The sequence below is a fragment of the Callithrix jacchus genome, chromosome 7 (genome assembly GCF_049354715.1).
Source record: "Callithrix jacchus isolate 240 chromosome 7, calJac240_pri, whole genome shotgun sequence".
NCBI classification, from domain to species: domain Eukaryota; kingdom Metazoa; phylum Chordata; class Mammalia; order Primates; family Cebidae; genus Callithrix; species Callithrix jacchus.
The window spans coordinates 12562385-12588491 of record NC_133508.1 but is presented as its reverse complement, the minus strand read 5'-3'; the positions used below and the strand labels follow the sequence as shown (position 1 = coordinate 12588491).

At 45.5% G+C, this 26107-nt stretch overlaps 1 protein-coding gene across 17 annotated transcripts in view; it reads right to left on the bottom strand.

The window, feature by feature from the left end:
- Positions 1 to 26107, bottom strand: part of DIP2C (DIP2 acetate--CoA ligase C (putative)) — a 387622-nt gene that overhangs the window by 158813 nt on the left and 202702 nt on the right. For all 17 annotated transcript variants that reach the window (XM_035252738.3, XM_035252740.3, XM_035252739.3 and 14 more), the window contains 2 exons: positions 19346 to 19456; positions 2141 to 2266 (listed from right to left, as the gene is read on the bottom strand). In XM_035252738.3, coding sequence (XP_035108629.1) covers positions 2141 to 2266; positions 19346 to 19456 — 237 coding nt within the window. The remainder of the gene's footprint in view (positions 1 to 2140; positions 2267 to 19345; positions 19457 to 26107) is intronic.

Sequence of the window (26107 nt, the reverse complement as noted above, 5' to 3'; positions counted from 1 at the left end):
TTTCACAAAAACATTTCAAATATACTTTTATATTTTGCAAAGACATCTGCATAATAAGGTTTTTCATCACACATGACCCAGTAACATTTCCCAGTGGCTGGATTCAATATGAGAAATAAGCATAAACACAAATAATTGCACCGCTTCTTCCATTTTAAACTCATTTCTCTTATATAAAGTGGTCAAGAAAAATACCTATTGCCTTAAATACTGGCTAGTGCCAAAAATTTGGTTTAAAATTTTTTTAAACTTTTAAGTCCATTTTGTTAGTTACACAAAGAACGCATACAAATAAAATTTTTACCATAGGTTTTGGTATATTCTAACCATAAACAAACAGGATTAAGCATATTATTTTTTTTGAGACAGGGTCTTGCTCTGTTGTCCAGGCTGGAGTGCAGCAGCACAATCATGGCTCACTGTAGTCTCAACCTTCCTCCCAAGTGATCCTCCCACATCAGCCTCCTGAGCAGCTGGGTCTACAGGCACACACAACTATGCCTGGCTGATTTCTGTATTGTTTGTAGAGATGGGGCTTTGGAATGTTGCCGAGGCTGGTCTCAAACACTGGGGCTCAAGCAATCTGCCTGCCTCGGCTTCCCAAAGTGCTAGGGTTAGAAGCGTGAGCCACCACACCCAGCCTAATCATTTTTAAACGGTCTCTAAGTATTTATTATTATTTTCTCATTGAGATGGGGGTCTCACTCTGTTGCCCAGGGTGAAGTGGAGTGGTGCTGCCTCAGCTCACTGCAACCTCTGCCTACAGGGCTCAAGTGATTCTTCTACCTCAGCCTTCCAAGTAGCTGAGACTACAGGTATCCGCCACCATGCCCAGCTAATTTTTTGTACTTTTGGTGGAGAAAAAATGGTACATTTTGCCATGTTGTCCAGGCCGGTCTTGAACTTCTGGGCTCAAGCCATTCACCTACCCTGGACTCCTACAGGGCAGGCGTTACAGGCATTAGCCACCATCCCTAGTCCCTAATTAGGTGCTGCAATTTAATATTAAAATAAAGAAAGGGAGGAGCCCAAGGGAGCATGTTGGCAGAAAGAGCTCCCTTGCCAACAACCTTGCTAGCATGGCATTCACTTCCTTGCCTGCTGGCACTGTGTTCTTCAGATGAACATGTATCTGTAAATACAACATAAAAACACCATAGGAACACCACGTCTCTACAAAAAATTAAGAATTAGCTGGGTGTGGTGGCATGCACCTGTGGTCCCAGCTGCTTGAGGGGCTTGAGCCCAGGTGGTCACAGCTGCAGTGAGCGACGAGCTGCGATCACGCCACTGAATTCCAAACTTGGCGATGGAGCAAGACCTTGTCTCAAAACAAACAAAAAACAGCGAAAACTCAAAATGGTGCACTCTAAGTTCTGTCCTATAAATCTCCGTACCTTTACTTGTAAAGGCACAAAAAGGTGACTACTCAGGAGCTGTCTGGAATAATGTGGCATATCCTCGACCTCAGTTCTGATTTGAATCATGTCCTGCTGTCTCACTGCTTGCCAAGACCGAGCTAAACTTCAAAACATAAAAATACTCCCATAAACGTTGTACTTTTTCAACTATTCACATTGTACCTTAAGTTTCTCTTGTAGTGGAAAAAAATGGTGGCATTTAAAGCAGCATGTAGCTTCAAAGTGGTATGGGAGGTGATTTAGGTCCTTCAAGAAGACAAGCTTGCCACAATGACATGAACAATGCTGGAATCAAAATCACAGAAACTAAACTCCAAATAAAGTGGGTTCAATCCACGTTTCTAACAAGTATCTGGGTAACTGAACTTTCTGCTTCACTTCGGTTGTGAAGATCATGAGATGTAGTTTATAATTATTTGGGCAGAGTAAAATAGAGAATTTGGGTAGTTACGTAAAATTAAAGATTAAATAAAAGCAGTATTCTATAACAGAAATATAAATGGGCTATTACCTTCAGTCATTTAGATCAGGGGTTGGCAGGTCTGTGCACCCAATCTGGTCTGCTGTTCTTGTACCTAAAGTTTTATTGGTACATAGCAATACCCACTTGCTATCACCCATGGCTGCTTTCACACTCCAAGGGCAGAGCTGAGTAACACGGCGGGCATCTGAAGGTGGCAGGCACCTCAGGAGGCAGTGTCAGGGAACGTGTCCCTTACCTGGAGGGGTATAGGCATCCATGGAGGTCTGCACGACCAGGGACCTGCGTTTTGAAGGCATAGGCACTGCCATCTTCCGCTCTTTGTGTTTGGCCAGAGCCGCCTGGACAGCTTCTGTGTGGACATCTGAAACAGAGAGAGCTTGGTCACTCAGTGCTCAGCTGAGGTCCCAGAGGCCAAGCTGCCCCCTCTTCTGTTCCTGGAGCACAGTTCATCCACCTTCTCAAACTCACCAACACATGGGTAGGTGAGGAAAGAAAACTGGTGTTTATGATTCCAGTAAAGACATTAAAATTCATTCGCAGACTTTTAATTACTGATTTTATCACTGCAGAATCCATATCTATAAGCAAACACTGACTGTAAAGTACGCTGTAATTTTTCTTTTTAGGATGAATGGCCCTTGATCTTTGGAGATCTCTTTGTAGATCACACATTTGAGCCACCAAATCCTTTCACCGTACTGCTGAGGGTTGTGTGCACGCCTCGCACCCTTACTCATGGTCACAGCTCAGCTGGGCACCAGCCACGGGCCAGGACTGCGTTGACTATTGATATGGTTTGGCTGTGTCCCCATCCAAATCTCAACTTGAATTGTATCTCCCAGAATCCCCACATGTTGTGGGAGGGACCTAGGAAGAGATAATTGAAGCATGAGGGCCTTCTTTCCTGTGCTCGTGTTGTGATAGCAAGTAAGTTTCACAAGATCTCATGGGTTTATCGGGGATTCTGCTTTCACCTCTTCCTCATTTTCTATTGCCACCACCATGTAAGAAGTGCCTTTTATCTCCTGTCATGATTCTGAGGCCTCCCCAGCTATGTGGAACTATAAGTCCAATTAAACCTCTTTTTCTTCCCAGTGTTGGGTATGTCTTTATCAGCAGTGTAAAAACAGACTAACATGACCATTAACACGTTTTGTGGCTATTAACCCATTACATTAATTCCACACATTCGCTGAGTGCCTCCTCTGTAAGGTGGTGCCCTAAGAGCTGCGGACACAGTGGTGACAAGGTAGATGTGTCACCACATCTCACATAGGGCACTCCCTAATGGACAAGACAGGGTCCAGGTGACAGATGAAGCAGCAACTCCAAACTGTGAAGCCAGAGAAGAACCCTCTTAATGCAAAATTAAGTAACAGGAATGAATCACACAGGCTACCAATACGAGAATCTTCAAGACACAGGCAAAAACCTGCTCAAGGGCCCTAAACTGTGAGAATGGTGTTGGCAGATAAAAACACCACCAACAAAAATGGTCAGTGTGACTGAAGACGAGTTGGGGGGCAAGGATCCCCAGGATGGGGCAGTCTTCTCTGAAGCTGCAAGGATAATCCCACTGAAAGGGAATCAGACATGTCTTTCCTGCTTAAACCCTCCACACTGCTGCCTCAGACAGGACCCAGATCCTGTCGCATCATACACCCCAATCAGCCCATTACGCTGCTTGGTTGTGGTCATCCTTTGTGTGTACTTTCTTCCTCCCAACTAGATCAAGAGCCTGGTTTTCTGGCTAGTCTTTCTAATTCCCAGGTCAAAAACCAATACATGACTGACTTAGGTTCATGGCTAAAACTTGAAGGGCTCATCAATGAGGTGACACAGTCCATTCACTTCCCAGGGATCACTTTCAGTTTTACATATTCTTTTTAAACTTTTTCGATGTAATTTCAAACACAGAAAATCTGAAGGACCAGCATAGAGAATTCCCATATAACTTTTACCCAGGTTCACCAACTGCTCTTATCTTACACCACTGTTTTCCCTGTCTCTCCCCCATGCATTTGCTAAGTCAAATGAAAAAAAATTTCAATACCATGTCACTCTATACCTAAATGTTTTGATGTGTTCCTCAACACAAGGATATTCTCTCACATAAATTTCCCTCAACGTCAGGAAATTTAACTGTCATAATACTATAGTCTAATCCAAAGTTCACATTCAAATGGTGTCAACTGTCTCCATAATTTTCTTACTTTGTCTTCCTATTTTATGATCCAAACCAGGATCATGAATTGCATTTATTTGTCATGTGATTTTCACCCTCCTTAAATCCAAGTTTCTTGGCTTTTGTGTTTCTTGAAATTGGAAATTTTAAAGAATACAGGCCAGTTATTTTATAGCTTTTCCTTTATTCTGGTGTCTTCTGGATTCGAGAGTGTGCATTTTAGGAGGGACAAGCAGAAGTCTGTCCTGTGTGACAATGTCAACATTGGTCATTCAGTGAAGGTGGGGCTTATTGAGCTCCTCCATAGCAAAGATTCTACTTCTCCCATTGCAATAAAGATGTGAAAGGAGAGACCCTGACGCTATGTGCATATTCTGTTTCTCATCAATGCTTCACTACTGGTTTTAGCATCCATTGATGATTGCCTGTCATTCCTTCTAAATCATTAGATCTACACTCACTTTAAAAATATTCATTTTATCTTTCATCATTCATTTACATGTATCAACATGTTCCATAGAGTCTGACTTGGTGGGTTGAAATTCATAATTATAATGGTTTATTCTGGTGCTCAAACGGCTCCAGATTTGACACCAGATTCCCCAGCCCTGGGATGAGACCCAGCTCCTTCTAGTGAAAAATGGTGTCTGGAATCTAAGACTGGGTACCAGGTGTGCTGCCACTGCGGGTCACTGCTGCTGGACAGTGCTGGCAAGCAAAACACACCACATGTGCACACGCAAGTACACCCATGCCCATCCACAGGCACTTCTGTTACTGCTTATGTCTGCTGGGAGCCACCAGCTCATACTGGTACCTCCTGCTGCAACCCAGTGCTGTACGATCCATTCCAGGCTGTGGCCTTCTCATTTCTACCTCTCTTGCCAAGAAGGAAACCTGGCTCCTGTTAGCCTCAATCTAGTCACTAATTTATTAAGCTTATTTTGCTTAAGCCTGGAGATACAGAATGCTTTTAGAATTGTTATCAATACCACTGTGAAAAATCTATCAAGTAGAGTTCAGTGTTCACTTATAATTATTTTTTCATTGTTTTTGGAAGGGATGGAGTATAAAGTATACATAGTGAGATGTTCAGATCTGAAGTACACTTGATGCATTTTGATAAATGGAAATCAACCTATTACCCCAATAAAGATAAATCGTTCGCCCCGAAGTTCCCACATGCCCCCTCCCGGTCAACCCTGGCCCTCAATAAACAGCCACTGTGCATTCACAGTGAGTGGTCCTTGGCGCTCTTCCATCAATGGAGACTCGTGCAGATTCTGCATCATCATAGCGTGCAGACTCCACGCTATGGTGTTCCCTCTTTACGCAATTCAAGGCTCCTGGAACTCATCCCCACTGCCTGTTTCAGTTTTAGTATTTTGCACATTTTTCCTGATGGGAACTAGGACAATGTACGAATATATAATAATTTGCTCATGTTTCTCCAGCTGAGAGAGATTTGTTCCCAGTTTTTGGCTGTGACAATTTACTCTTAAGATAACATACATTCTTTTACATGGACACACATTTTCATTTCTCCTTGGTGAACGTCTAAAGTGTAACTGCTGGGCCATATGGTAAGTGTACACATTTTAAAGAAAACTTCCAAACTATTTGCTAAAGTGGCTGTAACATTTTGAGTCCCCATCAGTGTGAGATCCAACCTGTCACATCTTCACCAGCACCTGCTACTGCACTTCTTTCCCACTCCTGTGAAGTGGAACCTTGTGGGTTTAAGTTGTACTTACCTGACGACCCCTGGCGGGCACCTTTCACAAGCTATCTAGTCACTTGCAGATTCCCTTACATGTTCTCAATAAGCCCCTGAGTCTTCTGTAAATCAAGTGTCTCACCAATTCCAAGTCTTCGTGCCTCTGAGCTCTCCTGACTCGCTTGACTGACAAGGACCCCAGTAAGTGCCACATGGACTAGAGCCATGGAAAATGGCCGTGTTCCGGTACACACCCGACTGTGTGCAGAGCAGCCAGGCTGCCACCACCAAGGAGGGTGACGGTCAGCTCTCATTTTTCAGGAATGGCCTTTATCAAATAGAGCCATTTCCCTTCTGTTCCTGATTTAATAGGAAATCTGTATAAGGACTATTAAATTTCATCAGATGTTTTTCAGCATCTGAGATGACAAAATGGGTTGTGTCACCTTCATTTTTTGTTAATTATATCGATTTTTGAATGATGAGCCAAGTGTGCAATGCAAAACTATGCCACATCATGGGAACAAACTCCAATTGGTTGTGGTGTTCTTATCCCTTTTACATTTTTCTGGGGCTGATTTAGTAATAATTTGTTAAAAGCTTTTGCATCTGTATGTCAGGAAAAGGGGAAGCTATAAGATTTTGCCTTGCATGCCAGCTAACAAGGCAGCCAGTACCAGCCCAATGTGAGCCAGGACATTCCTGGGCCAGGAAAAAAGGGCTTTTCACACACCGTGGCAGCAGGATCCATTCACCCCTGCTGATACTCGGTGACATCCTGGCCACTTAAAGGACTTTCGAGCTCATCTTGTGTAAGAAAAGTCAACTTCTTCACCTCCCTATACAAAGGCAAGATGTTATTTAGACAAAACAAAATTAACGATCATGTAAAGAAATGCTTACATTTTTCTCTTCTGAGAAAATTTGTTTTTAGCAACCATGGCTTTCAAAGCATGCCCTTATATATTACACATGATATTGCTTATCACCAAAGTCACAGTGCTTTCCTACTTTCAAAGAATTTATCCAGAGTCCTGAAAAGTGAGTATTTTAAATAGAAAAGCATATGTGGCTTTCCTCTGGTTAAGGAGTAAGCCAAATTTTGTGAAATACGTGATTTTTCTAATTAGAAAATCTGAGAACAAGACATCATTGTGAGATCCTGTTATCTCTAGGGAGGAGTGAAATGGGTGTTAGAAACTGAGGGAGCTTTGGAACAGGAATCTCATGGCCTTAAATGGGGAGTCCAGCAAATGGGAAAACAGTTGTTCTGATTTATGGACATTTCTGAAAGCTTCAAGTCCACTCCGTGTTGCATTCTGAATGACTTCTTGTGATGTGGACCCAACAGAAGAGAGGTCACACGTAGTAGTTCAGCACTTGCCAGGGTGTGGCACCATGCTCACCTCTACAGAGTAAAGATGTTTATGTAAACATTACAATGGTTCAACTGTATAAAAACTGATATGGATCGATTCCCTTATTTCTCACTTGGGCCACACTTTCTGATTCTGCAAGAACATACTGCTTGGCTAAAAGACATGATGTTGACATTGAAAAGCAAAAAGACACTATAAAAATGGTGCAGAGACTTCTTCTCCAAGGCCACTGGGACACATACTCTGTTGGTGACCAGCTGTCTACTAGCAGCAGCAAGAGAGACAGAGCTCCACACGTGAGCAGCCATGGCACCCATGGCTGTGATCCATATTAAGACCCCCAAGGGTAAGGACAGGCCAATCAACAGCCTTGGAAAGTATACTTCTTTTCCAGAATAGCTTCCCAAGAGAAAACAGAAACACTGATAACTGCAGACATTTCTATGACTGGTCTGGAACAATGAAACCAGACACCTCCAACAAGGAACACATGTTGTTTCAACTGAGCCAAACAAAAAGACCAAGAAAACAGCACAAAAGACAGGTTAGTTCTATCACTTACACACCCGGAGGTACATGTATGTACATGTATGCCTATGCGTATATCTATGTATATGGCCGTATGTGTAGGTATAAAATATACTGTCCATGCCACAATAATGGCATCCTCTAAATATAGCCTGCAAGTTCCTCAGGGCCAGGGTGGGAGCCTTGAAGCCCATCTTCAGCACCAGGCTGTGCTCCCTAGCTCCTGCCCAATGGACAGTGACCAATGAAGCAACAAATCCTCCTGGCCCTGTCCCTTCTACACCACATCAGGAACAGGTGTATACCCAGCACAGAAAGCTCCCTGGAGCCTGAACAGATCATTCGATTCTAATTCAGATTGACCTCCTCCTACTCTCTGCAGTACAGTCCTACAAACAAATTTTCAAAAAGCTACCAAACCACCACCTCAAACCTCATGTTTTGTCTACTTCAAAACAGGACATGGGACTGGCATTTATATGGCCACTGGAGCACTCACAGGGTATTATCCTATTACCCCTCAATGCCCAAAATAATAATGTGGTCTCTCACAGTCAAAACAAAACCACCACAACCACCACCACCACCACCCAGCCTTACTTTAAGTTGTAGCCTCTTTCTATATGGTCTTCCTTTTTGCCCCAAACTTGATGTTCTTTTTACTTTCTCCTTATTTCCTGATTATAATTTGATCACTACAATTAAAGTGCTTGTGTTAAAAGCAGTTTTATTTAAAAAGAATTGAAAGAACTACATCAAAATTTTAAGAGTAGCCATTTCAGGATGACAAGATGACAATATTTTGCTTTGTGTTCTTTTTTTTTTGACACAGTCTCTCTGTCACCAGGCTGGAGTGCAGTGCAGTGGTACAATCTCGGCTCACTGCAACCTCTGCCTCCTGGGTTCCAGCAATTCTCCTGCCTCAGCCTCCTGAATAGCTGGGATTACAGGCATGTGTCACCATGCCCAGCTAATTTTTTTATTTTTAGTAAAGACAGGGTTTCACCACGTTAATCAGGCTGGTCTCAAACTCTTGACCTCATGATCCACCCACCTCGGCCTCCCAAAGTGCTGGGATTACAGCCAGAAGCCACCACACCTGGCCCATTCTTTTCAAAATTTGCAAAGTTTTTTGCTTTGAGTGTAATCACTTTTACAATCAGATGGAGGTTACATGAAGTGCTTAGTTAAAGGAGGCCATGAAGCATGCACACACCGCCCTATTTCTAACATAAAGCAATTGTTTGGTAAAGGATGGAGAGGCAGGAAAAGTACATCTTAAAGCAATGCAAGTGTATTTTTCATAAAGGCAAAAGACATTTTAAAAAAAAGTCTGCACCATACACAAGTCTGCTAAATTTTGTTATAAAACAGAAAACAGTAACAGAAGAACACTTTAACCCACAAGGAGATCAGCACACACCCACTCGGGGCCACTCCAGAATGAAGATAAAGAGTGGTTCACTCACAGCTGACCCACAGGATGGGTAACATGAGCAGGAGGGAAATGTGGGGACCACGCAATGTCAGACTGCTGACTGTACAACAAAAGCGAGCAACACATAAGCCAGCAGAGTAACTAAACTGTTGTAAAAGGATGTCTATATGCTATGTTAACCACAAATCAATGGCATGGTGACAATTCAAAACATCTATAAACAGCACCTTGAAGATTCCATCAGACTGTACACTGAACAATATTATGACAAATAACAATGACAGGATAGCCCCCCCTCCCCAAATTGCGCTATGGGGTCTTCTTAGTGCAGACTCTTAGAGAACAAGCTAACCCCATCAAAACAAGGCAAAGATGTGGAAAAAGGACAACCTGCCTAAGTTCTTAAGCTTCTTAAGCCTGCGGTGTAATTACAGCTGAAAACATCTCTTGCAACATGGAATGAAGTGTTTGAGTTAGAATCTACATCCATGCGCTAAGCTGTTGCTATGTTTAATAATCCCAGTGTGACTCAAATATCCAAACCAGAAAGGAATACCCGGCCACTAGCACCTAAAATAGTAATTGAATGGATAGCTCTTTGAGGAGAGACCTTTCACAACATGACACTGAGAGGGGTCATGCGAGGCGACCCATGCCCCGGCCCCCCGGTTCCTCTTGCTGCTCCTCCTGGGTCCTTCACACAGCAGGGTGTTCTGCCAGCGCCCTCCTACAGAGAACACACCCCACGCAGCTACTGGAGAGGTCTTTTCCTGAGACATCCAGCTTAAAAGGCTGCATGTCCACTGCCAGTGGCCCAAATCCTGCAGGTGAGGTGAGAGAAGAGGGAGAGATTTGACCACAGGGCATGGGGGTCAGGAGGGACCCATCCCCCGTGAGAGCCGACATTGGTGGGTCATAGGGAGGCCCGGCCAGTCTGAGGCCCTGGTTTGAGGAAGGGGACAGTGTCAGATGAACACACAGTGCTGGAAAGGGTATTGGCTGAGAACAAAGACATTTGCAGCACTCCACATAAAACCCAGATCACTCTGAGAAGAGCTCATAAGATGAAGAACTTCTAGGAAAATATAACATGGGTAAGCAAGTTGCTACAAAACAAATATTTCCTTGAAAATACAATATAATTTCCATAAAATGAGCCAATAAATGAAATTCAGCAGCTGTGCAACATCAGAAAGCCATCAAAGCATCAGATCAGGTACCCTACACAGCCTCAGTTACAAATGCCCTGAATTCAGTTTCACCCCACCACTTGAATGAGACACCAGATGAGAGGCTGTGGAATGGAAACAATGATACACAGAAATCTCCTGTGTGAGGGTACCAGGCAGGATTGCAGAGAGGTCGACAGGTGTGTAGGCGAATGTCACAACAGTAACAAGATTTGCTGGTCATGCTAGACACACAGACAGTGTCACAGACAGCAAATGCCTGAAATACAAATGCTTAAAAAGATAAAAGGAGAAAATAATGGGGATGCTTAGCAGTTAGGACAGAAGGCAGTGATTTTCTAGGATTTCTAAGTATCTTTGAGGATGAGCACTGAAAGTATTCAAGGATACTTCCACCTATGGAGAGGCTGGGAAGTGATGGATTAAAATTTCATGAAAACAGAAAATTACTTTAGTCTGGGATTGTAAGTGGCATTAATGTGCTATTGAAGCAAAGAGAAAAGCAGCAGATGCATAAATACTGAGTGAGAAGGACACAAGGGAAGGAAACAGGTACAGCTGGACTCAGGGCTGTCAGGGCAAACGTATCACAGGGCTCCAAGGAGACCACACTGCCTGCAGCCTCAGGTTGTGGGCTCTTGCTGGTGAACCTCCTACAAAGCTGTCAGGGGTGGGGGGGGTGAGCTGCTGGCTGCCGTGCCACACAGAGGCTGAGACCCCAGCAGTAGCATGACCTGCTGGGGCCCGTGTGCATAGCTCCGGGACTAAGAAGGGAAGCTACTGTCCCAACACACTTCTGTCACACTCCACTAACGTGAGCGAAGGAATTTGCAGGGCTCAGATCCACTGTTTCTGAAGGAGGCAATAAAGGGTGAATTTGGAACTGAGAGACAATAAATTGGTAGAGGCGCATTTGATAACCCAAAATAGGCATATATTTCTCGTCTTTTCTCTCTGGTGCAACTGTTTATGGTTCATTCCCTTTAGGCCTTTCACTCTAAGAATCCAAAAGTACCCATCTATTAAGAGAAAGGATTATTCAGGATCAGCTTCATGCAGCATTGAATAGATCACTATTGCTAGTAAAGAATGTGTTGATACTTCTTTCATTTGTAGTGTTAAATTGGTAAACTAAAATGTATTTCTTTAACAGCATTTCTTAAAGTACTGAAAATGGTAATAAACCACTTAGTATGTCATGTGACGCTGGAGAAATAAAAAATGTCTTCTCTTGCAATAGTTTATTAGAAGTTCAACATCACAGCACACATATCACGCAGCCATTCCTTATGTCTCCATTTTATGCAAGCACCTCTTCCTAAAATAATGAAAATGAAACATTCGTTTTTCTTTCCACTTAATTCCATGAGCTGTGATTCTGTCTCACTGACAGGAAGTAGCAAGGGACTGGCAACATCCCAAGCTCCTGTGTTCCAGGGAAACGGAAGAATAAGGATGAAGAGTCCAGGCTTCGGTATCAGAATCCCAGCTCTGCCACTACCACTGAGTAAGTTCTCAAATCCCTCAACGCATCCCTTTCATCATCAGTGGGAGCAATACTGTAGAGCTGCTGTGAGAATCACCTATGATGGAATATACACAGCAAACTACTAGGTACGGGTCACACAGCAGCACTCAATGACAGCTGCTTTTATAAATACCTGGAAGCAACAGATTTGCTACAAATTTCTAAACCTAAAAATCCCAAAGGGATTAGACTGTTGACAAATCCCACCTTGTCCACTGGCACAGACAACATGAATTCCTGGAGTGACATGACTACAGGACATACACATCCCATAGTCACTTGGGAAATGCGGGCTTATCCTAACACTAGTGTTTTGCATGACCATATATTACAGACCACAGGATAAGCCTACTAGTACCGCATCTTGATAGCAGGAAGACAGGCAATGATGCCAATCACCTCCAAATGGGACCAAGTGAACAGTATCAAACCAGTCATCAGCAGCTTCAAAGCCAGTTCCTTGAAGGTCAGTCCCAAAGGGCCATCACTGGCCATGGGTCCTCGCTCTTCAGACTCTCATATTTTGAGTCCCCACATCAACATCTAACTAAGGTCTTTAAACAGATGAAAGTTAATACACCAGTTTCCTTTTGGTTTAACTAGATCGTGATCTGTTTTGTTCTGGGAGAAACCAGTATCCTGCAGTACAATAAGCAATGGAATGTTTTGGGGATAAAAAAATCGGAACGCTTCAAACCCCTCAGAGAAAGAGGTAGTATAAAAATGCACCCTTTATGCTTGCTGTCAGTATTGCTGTTACTAGCATCCTATATTCCTATGTATATCCACAGGTTTAAATCTAGAAAAATGTACTCCCTTCACTTCTGTCTGCTGAAGTCATAAACTCACGATCCATTTCCTAGAGCTCCTGTTATTTGCACAAAGCTCACAGCATTACACAATCAGCACACACACAGCCTGGGGACTGCCATCCAACGTTAAAGACAACCGTGAAATCAAGAGGAGAATGTTCCTCCAAGGTAGATACTTGGCTTCACAGCAGCAGGGCAGGAAGATACAGGTTTGGGAGCCAGGCCACACAGGTTCAAACCCCAGCTCCTCTCTGTTACCTTAAGCAAGTTACTGAACCTATGCACATCCCCGTTTCCTGGGATGCAAATTAGGAATGGTAAGAGTCCCTGCTAGAGGGGAGGCCATGAGGATTAAATGACTGACCACGTCGGAGAGCTCACAGCAGAGCTGCTCGTGGTGATAAACACACTCCACAAGTGAGAGTGTTCAACAAGATGCTCATCCTTAGTGTGACCCGAGTCTGAAAAGCAGACCAAGAAGTAGTCGAGTCTGGGAGAAGCCAAAGTTGTGCAAGGGGCCGAATGAGACAGGCTGTGTGGAACCCCACCTGTCCACGGCCACCCTTCATGTCCACTGCACAGTGTTCCCTTCCGCAAGGATTTCTTGTTGTCATGCTGCACTTTTGTTCTTTGGTAAAATATGCAGAAGCAGAAGTGTAGAGAGTCATGCAAAATGGTGAAGACAGAGTAAAGGCAAGAAGATTTTATTTTATCTTCACTTATTCCTTCTCTAAGCCTTTCTTTATGTGGCATTTCTGACCTGCATGTCCAGGCTACTGGTGGCCCGTCAAACACATTCTTCATTTCTCTTGCAGTGTTTATTTTCAGCATTGCCTTTTGATTCCTAGATTTTCTTTCCATCTCTCTGCTCAAGCTGTCCACTTCCAATTACAGCACAATAGTTTGAGGTTATCATCTCAATTCTCTGACAGATCTAGGAAGGGTTGTTTATTTTTAGTTTGTCCAGCTCTTTGCTCATGGGGACAAGTTTGATAACTTCCAAGCTCCTCAGGTGCTGGGCTGGAAACCAGAAGTCTATGCATCCCCCACTTTATTTTATTCTTTTTATTAAAGAAGATGTCACAGTCACAGAATCCACTGGCTGACAGAACAACCCTACATAACCCACCACAGGCAGCCTTGGAAAATCCGCTGTGTGCTCAAGAGTGTGTGTGAACAGGAGACATGGCTGTGTCATTCTGGAAAGCATGACCCTACAGACATCCCTGAGAGGGTCTTGGACCCCTGGGGGTCCCTGGGCTCTGTTGGAAGCTTTCCATCCTAGAGGACACAGGGACACTCTACTGCAAAGGAGGGCAAGGCTGAGGTCAGGCTCTGATGCCTGACAGGGCAGCCCCAGCTGTCCACACTCAGACACAGAGGTTCTTAGTTCACCAGAAGACACAGCAGTAGTTCCAACCACATCAGGGAACGGCATGCTGCATATGACTGCTGGTATTCTTCCTCTCACAGTCTTGGTTAGAACGGGCACAACACAAGTCTCAGGGTTTTTGGTTGGGAGAAAAAGGGTGATAACTAAAGTTAGAATCCAAGCTCTGAGACTTTACCTAGTTAAGGTAATGAAGTGCTTAAATTAGACTCTGCTACATTCTAGGTGCTTGATAAATGCCTGTTCTTTCACTCACTTCCGAAATCAAACTCAAGTTCCAAAAGAAAGTGATTTAAAAAGAAGAGATATATACTACTATAAAGAATTTTCGTAAAAATTCATTACAAGGTAAGGTCATGGGTTTAGAAATGAAATGAGAAAATACAGCCAGGAAGATTAAATGGCTGACTAGATTAATTGTTAAGTAGGTCAATTATCTAAGAGATAACAGAATAACTTCTTGGCTGATGAAATTCGGTCACTGAAGCAACCACAGTAGCTTTACTGAAAGATGAGTGGTCACAGAGCTTGAGCTGCCGAGTCTCCCAAGGAGCCACAGCCCTTTCCTCGTGAATGACTCCAGTGTTCCTGGTCGGCTCAGGAGAAAGGAAAAAGCAGACAGAAAACTCTGAAACGTGTCTACTGGTCATAGACTAATATAAGCTCCTCTTACCTCACACCTCATTGTTAAAACCATGTGAGCATGTACTCACATGAGAAAGTAAATTATAGCATATCTAAATTTAAAGAAGTCACAACTAGATCCCTGTAACAACAGTAAACAGCAGAGAATAAGGAACCCCAATAATGACCCCTATGCCCCTCCTGCTTTTCTGAAGAGTAGCTGCCATGATATATAAAGGGGAGTGTTCTGTGTTGGCTACAGAAAGTAGAGCCGCACCTGAGCATTCACAGGCAATGCGGAGGCCATAGGGTACACTCATACCCCTATCAGTCACTGCTGATTAAAAACAATGATGAGTACCCAAATTTTAAAAACTACAACAGCATGCATGGAATCGTGGTGTTTTCCATTATATCTCACATAAATGACACTTCAAGGAATGTCTACAAAATTGTTCATAGTATCTTCTACGTAGTAAGTGAATAGCTAAGGTAAATTCTGCCACCTATAACCTACACACAGTAAGCTTGATTCCCTAAAGAGAAGCAGCTGCAGAACTGGGGAGCATCATCTGTGCAGGTGCATAAGCTGGACATCTCCGAGTTATCCTGAGTACAGAATCAGAGACCAGCATCTGTGCAGGTGCATAAGCTGGACATCTCCGAGTCACCCTGGGTACAGAATTGGGGAGCATCATCTGTGCAGATGCATAAGCTGGACATCTCTGAGTCACTCTGGGTACAGAATTGGAGACCAGCATCTGTGCAGGTGCATAAGCTGGACATCTCCGAGTCACCCTGGGTACAGAATTGGGGAGCATCATCTGTGCAGGTGCATAAGCTGGACATCTCCAAGTTATCCTGAGTACAGAATCAGAGACCAGCATCTGTGCAGGTGCATAAGCTGGACATCTCAGAGTCACCCTGGGTACAAAATTGGAGACCATCATCTGTGCAGGTACATAAGCTGGACCTCTCAGAGTCACCCTGGGTACAGAATTGGGGAGCATCATCTGTGCAGGTGCATACGCTGGACATCTCAGAATCACCCTGGGTACAGAATTGGAGACCATCATCTGTGTAGGTGCATAAGTTGGACATCTCCGAGTCACCCTGGGTACAGAATTGGAGGCCATCATCTATGCAGGTGCATAAGCTGGACATCTCAGAGTCACCCTGGGTACAGAATTGGGGAGCATCATCTGTGCAGGTGCATAACTAAGACATCAAGGTCACCTTGATTTCCTCTCATGTTCCTCCATGTTGACCCAATCTTCAGGACCTATTGCTATTCTCTTTGGAGCATTTTTCAAATCTAACTGATACAATTTTTTTTTTTTTTTGATGCTGTGTCACCCAGGCTGGAGTGCAGTGGTGTGACCTCAGGTCACTGCAACCTCCACCTCCCTGGTTCAAGAGATTCTCTTGCATCAGCCTCTGGAGTAGCTGGGATAATGGGAATGCGCCACCACACCCAGCTAACTTTTGTATTTTTATTAGAGATGGGGTTTCGCCATGTTGGCCTGACTGGTCTCAAACTCCTGAACTCAGGTGATCTTCCAGCCTCGGCCTCCCAAAGTGCTGGGATTACAGGCATGAGCCACCATGCCCAGCCCTGACCAATATCTCTTAACTACACCTCAGTACTTAAGAGATATCAGGGTCTTTTGGACTCCCCCACTTTTAGTCCACGTTCCATGATGCTGCTAAAGTGATCTTCAAACCCTGAACTGGCTCCCACAGTGCCTTTGCCTAAAATCTTCAAGTGGTTCTCATCGTCTTCAGGATGAAGTCCAAATTTCCGAGCATGACACACAAGATGCTATAACCTGGCCCCTCCTACCTAACTTCTTGCCCTTCCCCAAATGTGTTATGCTCCCCCATCTTCCTTCCTTCAAAATATAGAAGCCAGGCAATATTGGTGCTTGGCCAACATGAATGAACCAAGCAGAGTTCCTGCCTGTGTGGGCCTCGTATTCTATGGGAGAAGGTGAGAGACGGAGGCAGATGGAAGACGGATGGATGATAGATGGAAAATGGATGGATGGTGTATGTAAGTGGACGATTGACAGATAAGTGGATGATTGATGAAAGGGCAGACAGGTGCATGAGAGGTCAATAAATGGAGGAATGATTGACAGGTAGGTAAATAATACAGATATGCAGATGGAGCGACAGAATGTCATGTGGTGACAATGGCAACAGAGACATGAATCAGGATGGGGAAGGGGAGGGACTGTGTATGAAGAGGTGCTATATTTCACAATTCTACAAAAACAGGAGAAAGGAACCCTGCTTCTCATGTTGAGCCTCACTTCCCCTGCGGAGCAGGGCCTGCAGTCTGTGAGCTGAAGTGTTGGTCTCCTCCAGTCACCCTCCCACTCTTAGCCACCCGCTTCGCTGTGTGCCTCTCCCACACCTTCTTGCCTTTGAAGAGCTGACATAAGGTGCACAGGTGAACAGAAAACGCACCTGAGGTCAAGAGATCACTGTCTCCTACTACTCTCACCTCTCAGGCTTCTATCTAGAGAGAAGCACGTGAGTCGACCACAACCTGCCACACTTATCTCACGAAGTAGCTGGGACTATGAAGATGACACGATTCAAAGGCCAGGTCAACACACGGTTGATCAACCCCCTGCAGTGTCGTGGAGAGAGACAGAACATAGGAAACAAGACGCAATGGCGACTGACGCTGACCTCCTCTCCTGTGTGGTAAGGCATCAGGCTTTCATCCCACCGTGATGAGTGGCCCGTGTGATCCTCAGCCATCATGCGGCCTCCCTGAACTTGTTTCCTAATCTACAAAATGGAAGACCAACCACCACTGGCTTCTGTGAGAATTGAAGCTATGTGAACTCACTTCTCGGTGTGCTGTGTGTTCACAGACAGGGCACCGACACAGTAACACTGACAGGGTGAGAGAAGTGTTCATCGCAGGCTGACAGCACACAGGCGCCTCCACTTTCCTGAATGTGACGGGGGCATCCAAGACACCCACATGAGTAAGAGAAGCTCTTGGTATGCATCAGGGTTTAAGACAGTTCTGAAAGAATGGAGGTTGGATTTGGGAACAAATCCTCCTCCATCCCATCCCCACACGTTTTCCTGGGGTCAAAGCCTCCTCGGAGAATGCAGGAGGGATGCTAAGGAGGTGCACCGGCTTTTCATTCAGGCTCTCAGGTGCATCCTTCTCGTTTGCATGGGTGACACTTCCTGTGGCCATAAAACGTCCCCTATAGAAAGGACAGTAGAGCCAAGACGCCAGGCAGACAGCAACTGAGGGCACAGCAAAAGCAGCTAATCACATGAGCCTGTGCAGACAGAGAGATTCATTACAACCCAGCTGAGACTCACAGGATTTCCTCGACCACTGGGTGAGTGTCATAATCACTTAGCCTCAGTCTCTTCTTCTGACACACTAGACAACAGTCACACTTCACCTGCTTATCATAAAGCTCAATGTGAGAATGCTGGTGATGCGCATGTGAAAACAAAGTGATTCACGAATCAGGTCCATCAGCAGGGATCACCCCTGACCTAACCAGTGCCCCAGGAACTACAAAGAATTCACAAGTAATTTTCTTTTAAAGAAGCAACTTGAACCTACATGTTGGAAAAACTCTCTGAGTAATTCAAACATGAATCACAGCCTAAGTTTTTTGTTTGTTTTGTTTCATTTTGAGACGGAGTCTTACTCTGTTACTCATGCTAGAGTGCCGTGGCATGACCTTGGCTCACTGCAACCTCCACCTCCTGGGTTCAAGCGATTCTTCAGCCTCAGCCTCCTGAGTAGCTGGGACTACAGATGCATGCCACCACACCTGGCTAATTTTTGTATTTTTGGCAGAGACAGGGTTTCAACATATTGGCCAGGCTGGTCTCTAAGTCCTGACCTTAATGATCCACCCACCTTGGCCTCTGAAAGTGCTGGGATTACAGGCATGAGCCACCAAACCCAGCCTTTTTTTTTTTGAGATGGAGTCTTGCTCTGTTGCCCAGGCTGGATTGCAATGGTGCGATCTCAGCTCACTGCAACCTCTGCCTCCCAGGTTCAAGTGCTTCTCCTGCCTCAGCCTCCCGAGTAGCTGGGATTACAGGCATGCCCCATCATGCCCGACAGCCTAAGTTTTCTGTTGCTAAATCAATAAAATTTCAGCTGGCCAAGCCCTGGTGACAGTGGCAATACAGTGTCCAAACAACCCATGCAGATGGCATCATAAAACACAGAGGAAAACCAAACAGGAAACGTGTGATAGTGTATGGTTTTCGTTGCCATTTAGAAAAGTACACCTGGAAGACAAATCACTGAGGGCAAAAAGAGAAAATCTCTCCTAGCAACCACGATTACAAAATTATTTAATAGAGACACCTAAAAATGAGAAAGATTTGGCACAAGATTATTATCTTTTTAATTAGTATGAAGTTCTAAATAAACAACATAGAGTTGTAAAGCATGCGAAGAGCTACCATTTACCGGACACTGGAGTCTCCCAAGAGGGTGTGCCTGCGCAGAAAGCTGGAGGTTCGTTGCCTGCCGGAGACCCACACCCACTATGCTTCTGCCTCTCCCAGTGGCTGGGCACAGGTACCTTCTTGGCAAAAGTGGCAGACAGACGAATTACTATCATGCCCTGCCCCGTGCTTACCTGACCGATAGCGCTCATCTCGTGACCCTGAAGACCGTCGGCGGTGGTAGCGGGAGGCAGAGGAAGGAGTGACGGGAGGCCGGCGTTCTTGCGGCAAAGCTTGGTCCACCCCTGCATTTCAGGGAAAACAGCAGAGTGAGGTGTGGCTGTGCTGAGTGGAGTCCGCAGCCTCTAGCAAACCATCTCTCCCTCCTCACAGCAAAGCCAGAGCCACCCACGGGACTGGACATGGGGGCACCTGAGTCCACAGGCAGGAGGGTGAGGGCTGAGGGGAAAGCTCTCCCACAGGTGGGGAGGTCACTCCTGCCTGGATGCCACCACAGTCATATCGCAGTGCAAAGGCCCCCTGAACCACAGGGAGGGACACAAATTCAGCCACAGGTGACAACTGGATTCCTTGGACTTAGGGTGACAGCAACCAGGCCCAAGACACAGACTCAAGGTATGACCTTTCCATGTAATAAATATACAGAATGGGTCATATATATTCCCAAGAAAACTTAAAAGTGTATTACTAAAGTTAGTTTTAAAATAAATTTTATAGGACAATTTAACAATATAGTTCAGGTAACCAGGATATACCATGAACTTCCACCTTTGCTCATTCTAGATTACTCTCTGGAAACTTACTCCATTTGATGCCAAGTGTTTTAACACATTATATTTGACTATGACTTTCACGAATCACAAAAAAAATTCATGTGGTCAGATAAAAATGATTTAATGGTGTTAGTCAAAACACTGACCCAAATCTGCCCGTCATGGTATTGATTATACTCAGGTAATAACAGGATGGCCAGGAACACAACTAGACAAAACTAAACCCACAGGAAGGGTGTCATCCTCACAGTTCCCTGAAGAACTGTTCCAATACTGAGCACCAATCACTAACAGATGCTTCTTCAGGAAAGGATCAGTCATATTTGACTGAAAGTAAACAAGAAATAAAAGTTTTAAGTTAACAAAAGAAAATATTTAGTCCTTGGTTTTCCATGTTGGGCTCTTAGGACAGTTGTCGAGTCTACAGACTTAATCTTCCTCTTACCCTTCCGGTTTCTGAACAGCAGCCTTTGATGGCACCCCTGTAGGTCCCACGTCAGGCGGGCGAGTTCAGAACTGAGTAAAGCACTGCTCCTATGCCACCATGTTGTGAAGTTCCATGTGCTCTTCTTTCAGCAAGCATCCAAATCACTATAGTTCCTGATGGCTGAACTGTCTGCTGCTACCAACCTCTTCCAGTCATCACTCACAAATAATCTCTTAAAAATGACCTTCAGTTACCTTTTTATCAAACAGATGCATTTTAGGAAATCAAAGATTACTACGAATCTCATGTGAAAACAGTAGTTACCTGGCACTTATGTTCATAAATATAGACTTATAATGTGACTTCCTGAATTGTCCTTTTTAGATCCCACACCTTAAGCCACTGTGGTCATCATGCCAGGGCTACGTACAGATGGTCTTCTGCAGGGTCTGCAGTGTGCTAAAATACCTTCCTATCTTTTCAATGATGCTGGAGTTAATACTTGTAATCTATTTTCCATTATCTTGGCTTTCAATGTACCTATGGCCAACCCTTTCGTGATTCTCCAGCAGCACTGAAAACTGTTTCCCATGCTTTTCTTGCCCACGATCAAACACTGACAACCTGGTAAGAACCTTTGTTCGCTTCTGGAAGCCCTGTTGGAACCCCGCCCTGACCCAAGACCTGCTACAGTCACTGGGCCATGCCCTTCTTCCCACCGGCTGTGGACACTCACTGTGCTGGTCACTTGTTCTCACACTCCTCAATGCCCCCTCTACTCTCCCATCCTAAAGGAGCACCTCAAGTGGCTTCTTCAGAAAGAACAGATGAGAAGGAATACTTGGGGGCCCAGCATGTCTGAAAGTGCTTTTCTTTCTACCCAGCGTGACTGGGTCTTTTACCTACATAAGGAATTCTAAGTGAAAATTACTTTCATTCATTGCCTTTCATTTCCATTATTGGTGAGAAGCTAAACATCACTCTGATACTATAATCTTTGGGTAATATCCATTTCTTTATTTTCTCCTTCCATCATCTTTTCTTTATTCCCACTGGAGGAGCTGCAAGTAAGTTTTTTCTTCTTATGGGGGCACAACACCACATCTCTTCCCAGGAGGGCTTTCATCTAGGCTGTTTTGTTTGCCAAAAGAAGAGTCCTCTCCTCTCTGGTTTTATAACCAAACACAGGCACGTTGATCCTTCTGGGATGGGCTATTCCCTCCACATGTGTGCTCTGATCTGGGGCCTCTGTTTTCAGTACCATTCCCAAATCTGGAGCCTCCCCATTTAATTTCTCCAGAGAACACACAGGGCTGGGAGGAGGGGAGGGGCGGCCACCTGCTTCCTGGACACAGTTCTCCTGGCTCCACACCTGCAGCACCCATAGCTCTCCTAGTGTCTGCATCTTGGCTTTCTCCATTCTGCTAAATGATGAACCACAAATTCCTCTACTTGACTTCTTGTCCTGTGGATTTATACCTTACACAGTCACTGACATCTTAGCACAATTTGAGGAGAACTAGAGATAAACACACATTTTCAAGTTGCCAAGTGTAACTGGTGGGCTGGTGTTTTCAATGTTTCCCCTTCGATCTTAGTCCCACACTTATCCAGTCCATTCAAACACGCTTCCTGGAATCACCTCCAAGCCTAACCTCCTCTTGGTGCCCATGGACAATGGTCTACAGAGTTCTAGGATGCTGCTTGGCTTCTCAGGCCTTATCAAACACAGGCCTTACATGTCTGATATCAAAAAGCTATTTTTGTATACCGACCTTGTGAATACTTACTCTCATAGGTCGAAATGCAATGTTTACAACAAAAGTTTGAAAACAGAAACGAATAAAACAGAAGGGTTGAAAACCAGCTCTCAGGACAGTCACAGAAAGATCGGAAGCCTCATGACAGAAGGCATGGTCAGGGGAGAGGCGGGTGTGGTCCCTGGGAAGGGGAGGTCCCCAGGGAGACGGTGTGGCTGCATCCAAACATGCAAGTGTGGAGGACAAAAAGCGAGGCCTCCTCAGGCAAACACACAGCTGAGATGGAGTTGAGATTCTCCTCCCAGGAGTACCTGCTCAGCTTTCACGCATTGGCCGTAAGAGGCACCAGTTCAACTCCAGCCCTCCATAGACAGGAGATTCCACGCCTATGGTTGGGGCCCCGATCCATCTGGCTCCTGTGATTCTGTGGTATTCTGGGCAAGTTCCAGAACCTTTCTTAGGACAGAAGTAGCAGTGATAGCCTGGCCTAAGCACTTTATACTTCACTCAGTCATCAACACAAAAAGCTCCAGGCCGGGACCATTCCTTCTGCTGTTTTCTTGGCAAGGAAACACGGGTGCAGAACGGATTCCTGAGTGCGGGCAGCCTGGTGCCACCCTTGTATGGTGTCTAAACATTCTCCCATGACTGCCTTTTCATTTGCAAATGGGCCCCTCAGCAACCTGGCATGAGGGCCTTCAGGTGCTCCCCATCTTCAAATATCTGAATCCCCTATGACCTGTCTCCTCCTGGGGTCCGCACATGGCCTGCCTGGGCACTATCCACCGCAGGTGTTCTCTGCCTAGAGTACTGTGGCTTCTACTTCCTCCCAGTGCCCAGAGCTGTCTTCCCCACATTGGTCCAGAAGGGCTCTGACGGTTTCATTCCTTTGCGTCCTGATGACCACAGAACAAAGCCCCCAACTCCTTCACTGGAAGTGGGTCCCTCTGAGCCTCACTCCACCTTCCTGTCCAGCCGCATCATCTCTTGTGCCCCAAACCCCGGACCTGAGTTAAAGTGGAATGCCCACTGTCCCAGGTCTTAGCACCATTTTTATTAGACCTTCAATTACTTACAGCACATAATTAAGAAAGGATTCCCCAAGGAAATTCTAACAATAGAGTTCTGTGAACTGAGCAGCCTGTCAATTCCAGGTTAGTAAGTGCAGGAGGGTACTCCATCGATACCATGAAAAAGCAGACAGTGGACAACATGGCAATCCTCAAGTCCCCCTCAGAACAGGGCAGGCCTGGGCCACCACCCTCTGACACAGCAGTGCTCCACAGGCCAGAAGCCCAGCAACACGGGCGCCATGCGGTTCTTTAGGATGTTCAATGTACCAGAAAAAGTCAGGATTTCTAAATACAGATAGTCAGAAGTACACTGAAAATCCTGATTTTTCAACATGTTTTTAAAAGACATCATCAAGAATGTGTGGAGGAAAACTTAAATTTTAAAAGTATGTGGGATTTAAGATGACAAGTCCTTGCTCCAAATTCCCATCTTGTTCTCACTCATCGCGTGTCCGGGCATGCTGGGGGTGCAGACATAAACATCTCTATGGCTAGCCTTGGCTCCCAGAGCTCTCCTGGCCTCCTTCCTGGGCACCCAGGGGCAAGCACGCCATGCTCCATGGAGGCCTCCACAGGAATGTCCTGCATGAGAAGCCCGCTTTGGGCCCTTCGTGAAACTGCTGGGGATTGTTCTGTATTTCAGGTCTGTCCCAAAGCAGTTTCTGAATCCAGAATCTGTCCCAAAGCATTCTCTCCAGGACCCAATTACACACTCTTGTTCATATCACAGAACTTGTTTTTAAAGTAAGTACAATCAAGAACTTTGACATAAAGCAAACAGGACAACTGTTTCTTTGTATTTACTCAGATGGGAGTACCACACAATGAGAAGACTGAAACCTACCTGCTCCAACCCCACAAATTCTCACCCTTTTTTTTTTTTTTTGAAAGTTTTGCTCCGTCGCCCAGGCTGGAGTGCAATGGAATAATCCTGGCTCACTGCAACCTCAGCCTCTTGGGTTCCAGTGATTCTCCTGCCTCAGCCTCCTAAGTAGCTGGGATTACAGGCACCCACCAGCATGCCCAGCTAGTTTCCGTATTTTTTATACAGAAACGTAGAGGTGGGGTTTCACCATGTTGGCCAGGCTGGTCTCATAATCCTGACCTCAGGTGATCTATCTGCCTCAGCCTCCCAAAGTTCTGGGATTACAGGAGCAAGCCACCGTACCCGGCCCCACGCTGTCCTCCTTTCTATCCATCTTTCATGAACCGAAATCTTTACCACAAGTCAGTATACATTTGCTTAACAACCATTTTCCTATTATAATATTTTAACTTATTAGGGGCTCACACATGGGAAATTGTCGGCAATCCGGAGTTGGGAGGGTCTGATATCTGTGCATCATCCCCCAGCCTGACCTCTGGTCATGCTCACTGGATCAGATAACAATCTCTCCATCACGGCCAGGGCTACACGTTTCCGCACTTTGCTTACACCTTGGATTTTTCACAAAACCCACATGAGCAGTTCCAAAGTGGGCACTACCCTCCCCACTGGAGACACACCCAACTCTGCTCAGACCCGAGACACCCCGCATGGTGTGGGCTCCGCTGCACCCTCTATCCCTAGCGACTGACATCTGGGATGAGGAATGTGATTATTAAACGTTGCTAAAAAGGCCAGGAAATGCACGGGTTCAAATTCACAACTGTGTGTGACAGAACACATCTCCAGCAGCTGAGCATGGTACCCTGGGAAGTGCCGGTGGGAACACGGCTGACCCGTAACACAGGTGGTTAACCTTTCACTGAAGCAACTTGTTCTAGAAAGATTCACACTAAGTCACAGGCAATACAATCTAGACACTCTCATTTCTCCCTCTCTGGGATTTAGGTTTGCACCTCACCCTGTGAGCCACCACACGGCCTGCCCCTAAGTGGAGGAAACCTGCCAGGGACAGGCTCCCAGGACCCTGCAGCCCAGCTGAGGAGGAGGTCTCTATGCCAGCACATGCAGGAAATGGCTGCGCTGGGGTCACAGGACTGTAATGCTCATGGCAGAACAAGAACGCAGACCTGCTCTGCACCTGCCCTGGGAAAGCACAGCTTCTGCTGACATGAAGCATCAGAACAACCAACAGCAGGCCCAGGTGAACAGGCCATGGTCAGCCAGCCAGGTCTTCTAAAGAACACAGAACAAAGTGGCATTTACGTCCGCAAAGGTAAGAAAGGTTCTCGTTCCGTATGTGACCGAAGTACAAGATTCACAAATGCCAACTCCAGGCCACTTCCTCCCTCACAACTGTCAAAACCCAGTGGGGGAATCTGCAACGGGCCTCAGAAGAAGCCCTCTCCATGGTGAAAGGGCAAGGCAGCCACTCAAAGCGATTGTACTCAGGCCAGAAGAGCTGTTCTCATGGGAACATGTGATCCACTTACAGGATCCAATGCTGGAATTTAGGCCAAACAACAGCACTCAGGCCAGAACAGCCATTCTCATGGGAACATGTGATCCACTTACAGGATCTAATGCTGGGATTCAGGCCAAGCAACAGCACTCAGGCCAGAACAGCTGTTCTCAGGAGAACAGGTGATCCACTTACAGGATCCAATGCTGGGATTTAGGCCAAGCAACAGCACTCAGGCCAGAACAGCTGTTCTCAGGAGAACAGGTCCACTTACAGGATCCAATGCTGGGATTTAGGCCAAGCAACAGCACTCAGGCCAGAACAGCTGTTCTCAGGAGAACAGGTCCACTTACAGGATCCAATGCTGGGATTTAGGCCAAGCAACAGCACTCAGGCCAGAATAGCTGTTCTCAGGAGAACAGGTGATCCACTTACAGGATCCAATGCTGGGATTTAGGCCAAGCAACAGCACTCAGGCCAGAACAGCTGTTCTCAGGAGAACAGGTCCACTTACAGGATCCAATGCTGGGATTTAGGCCAAGCAACAGCACTCA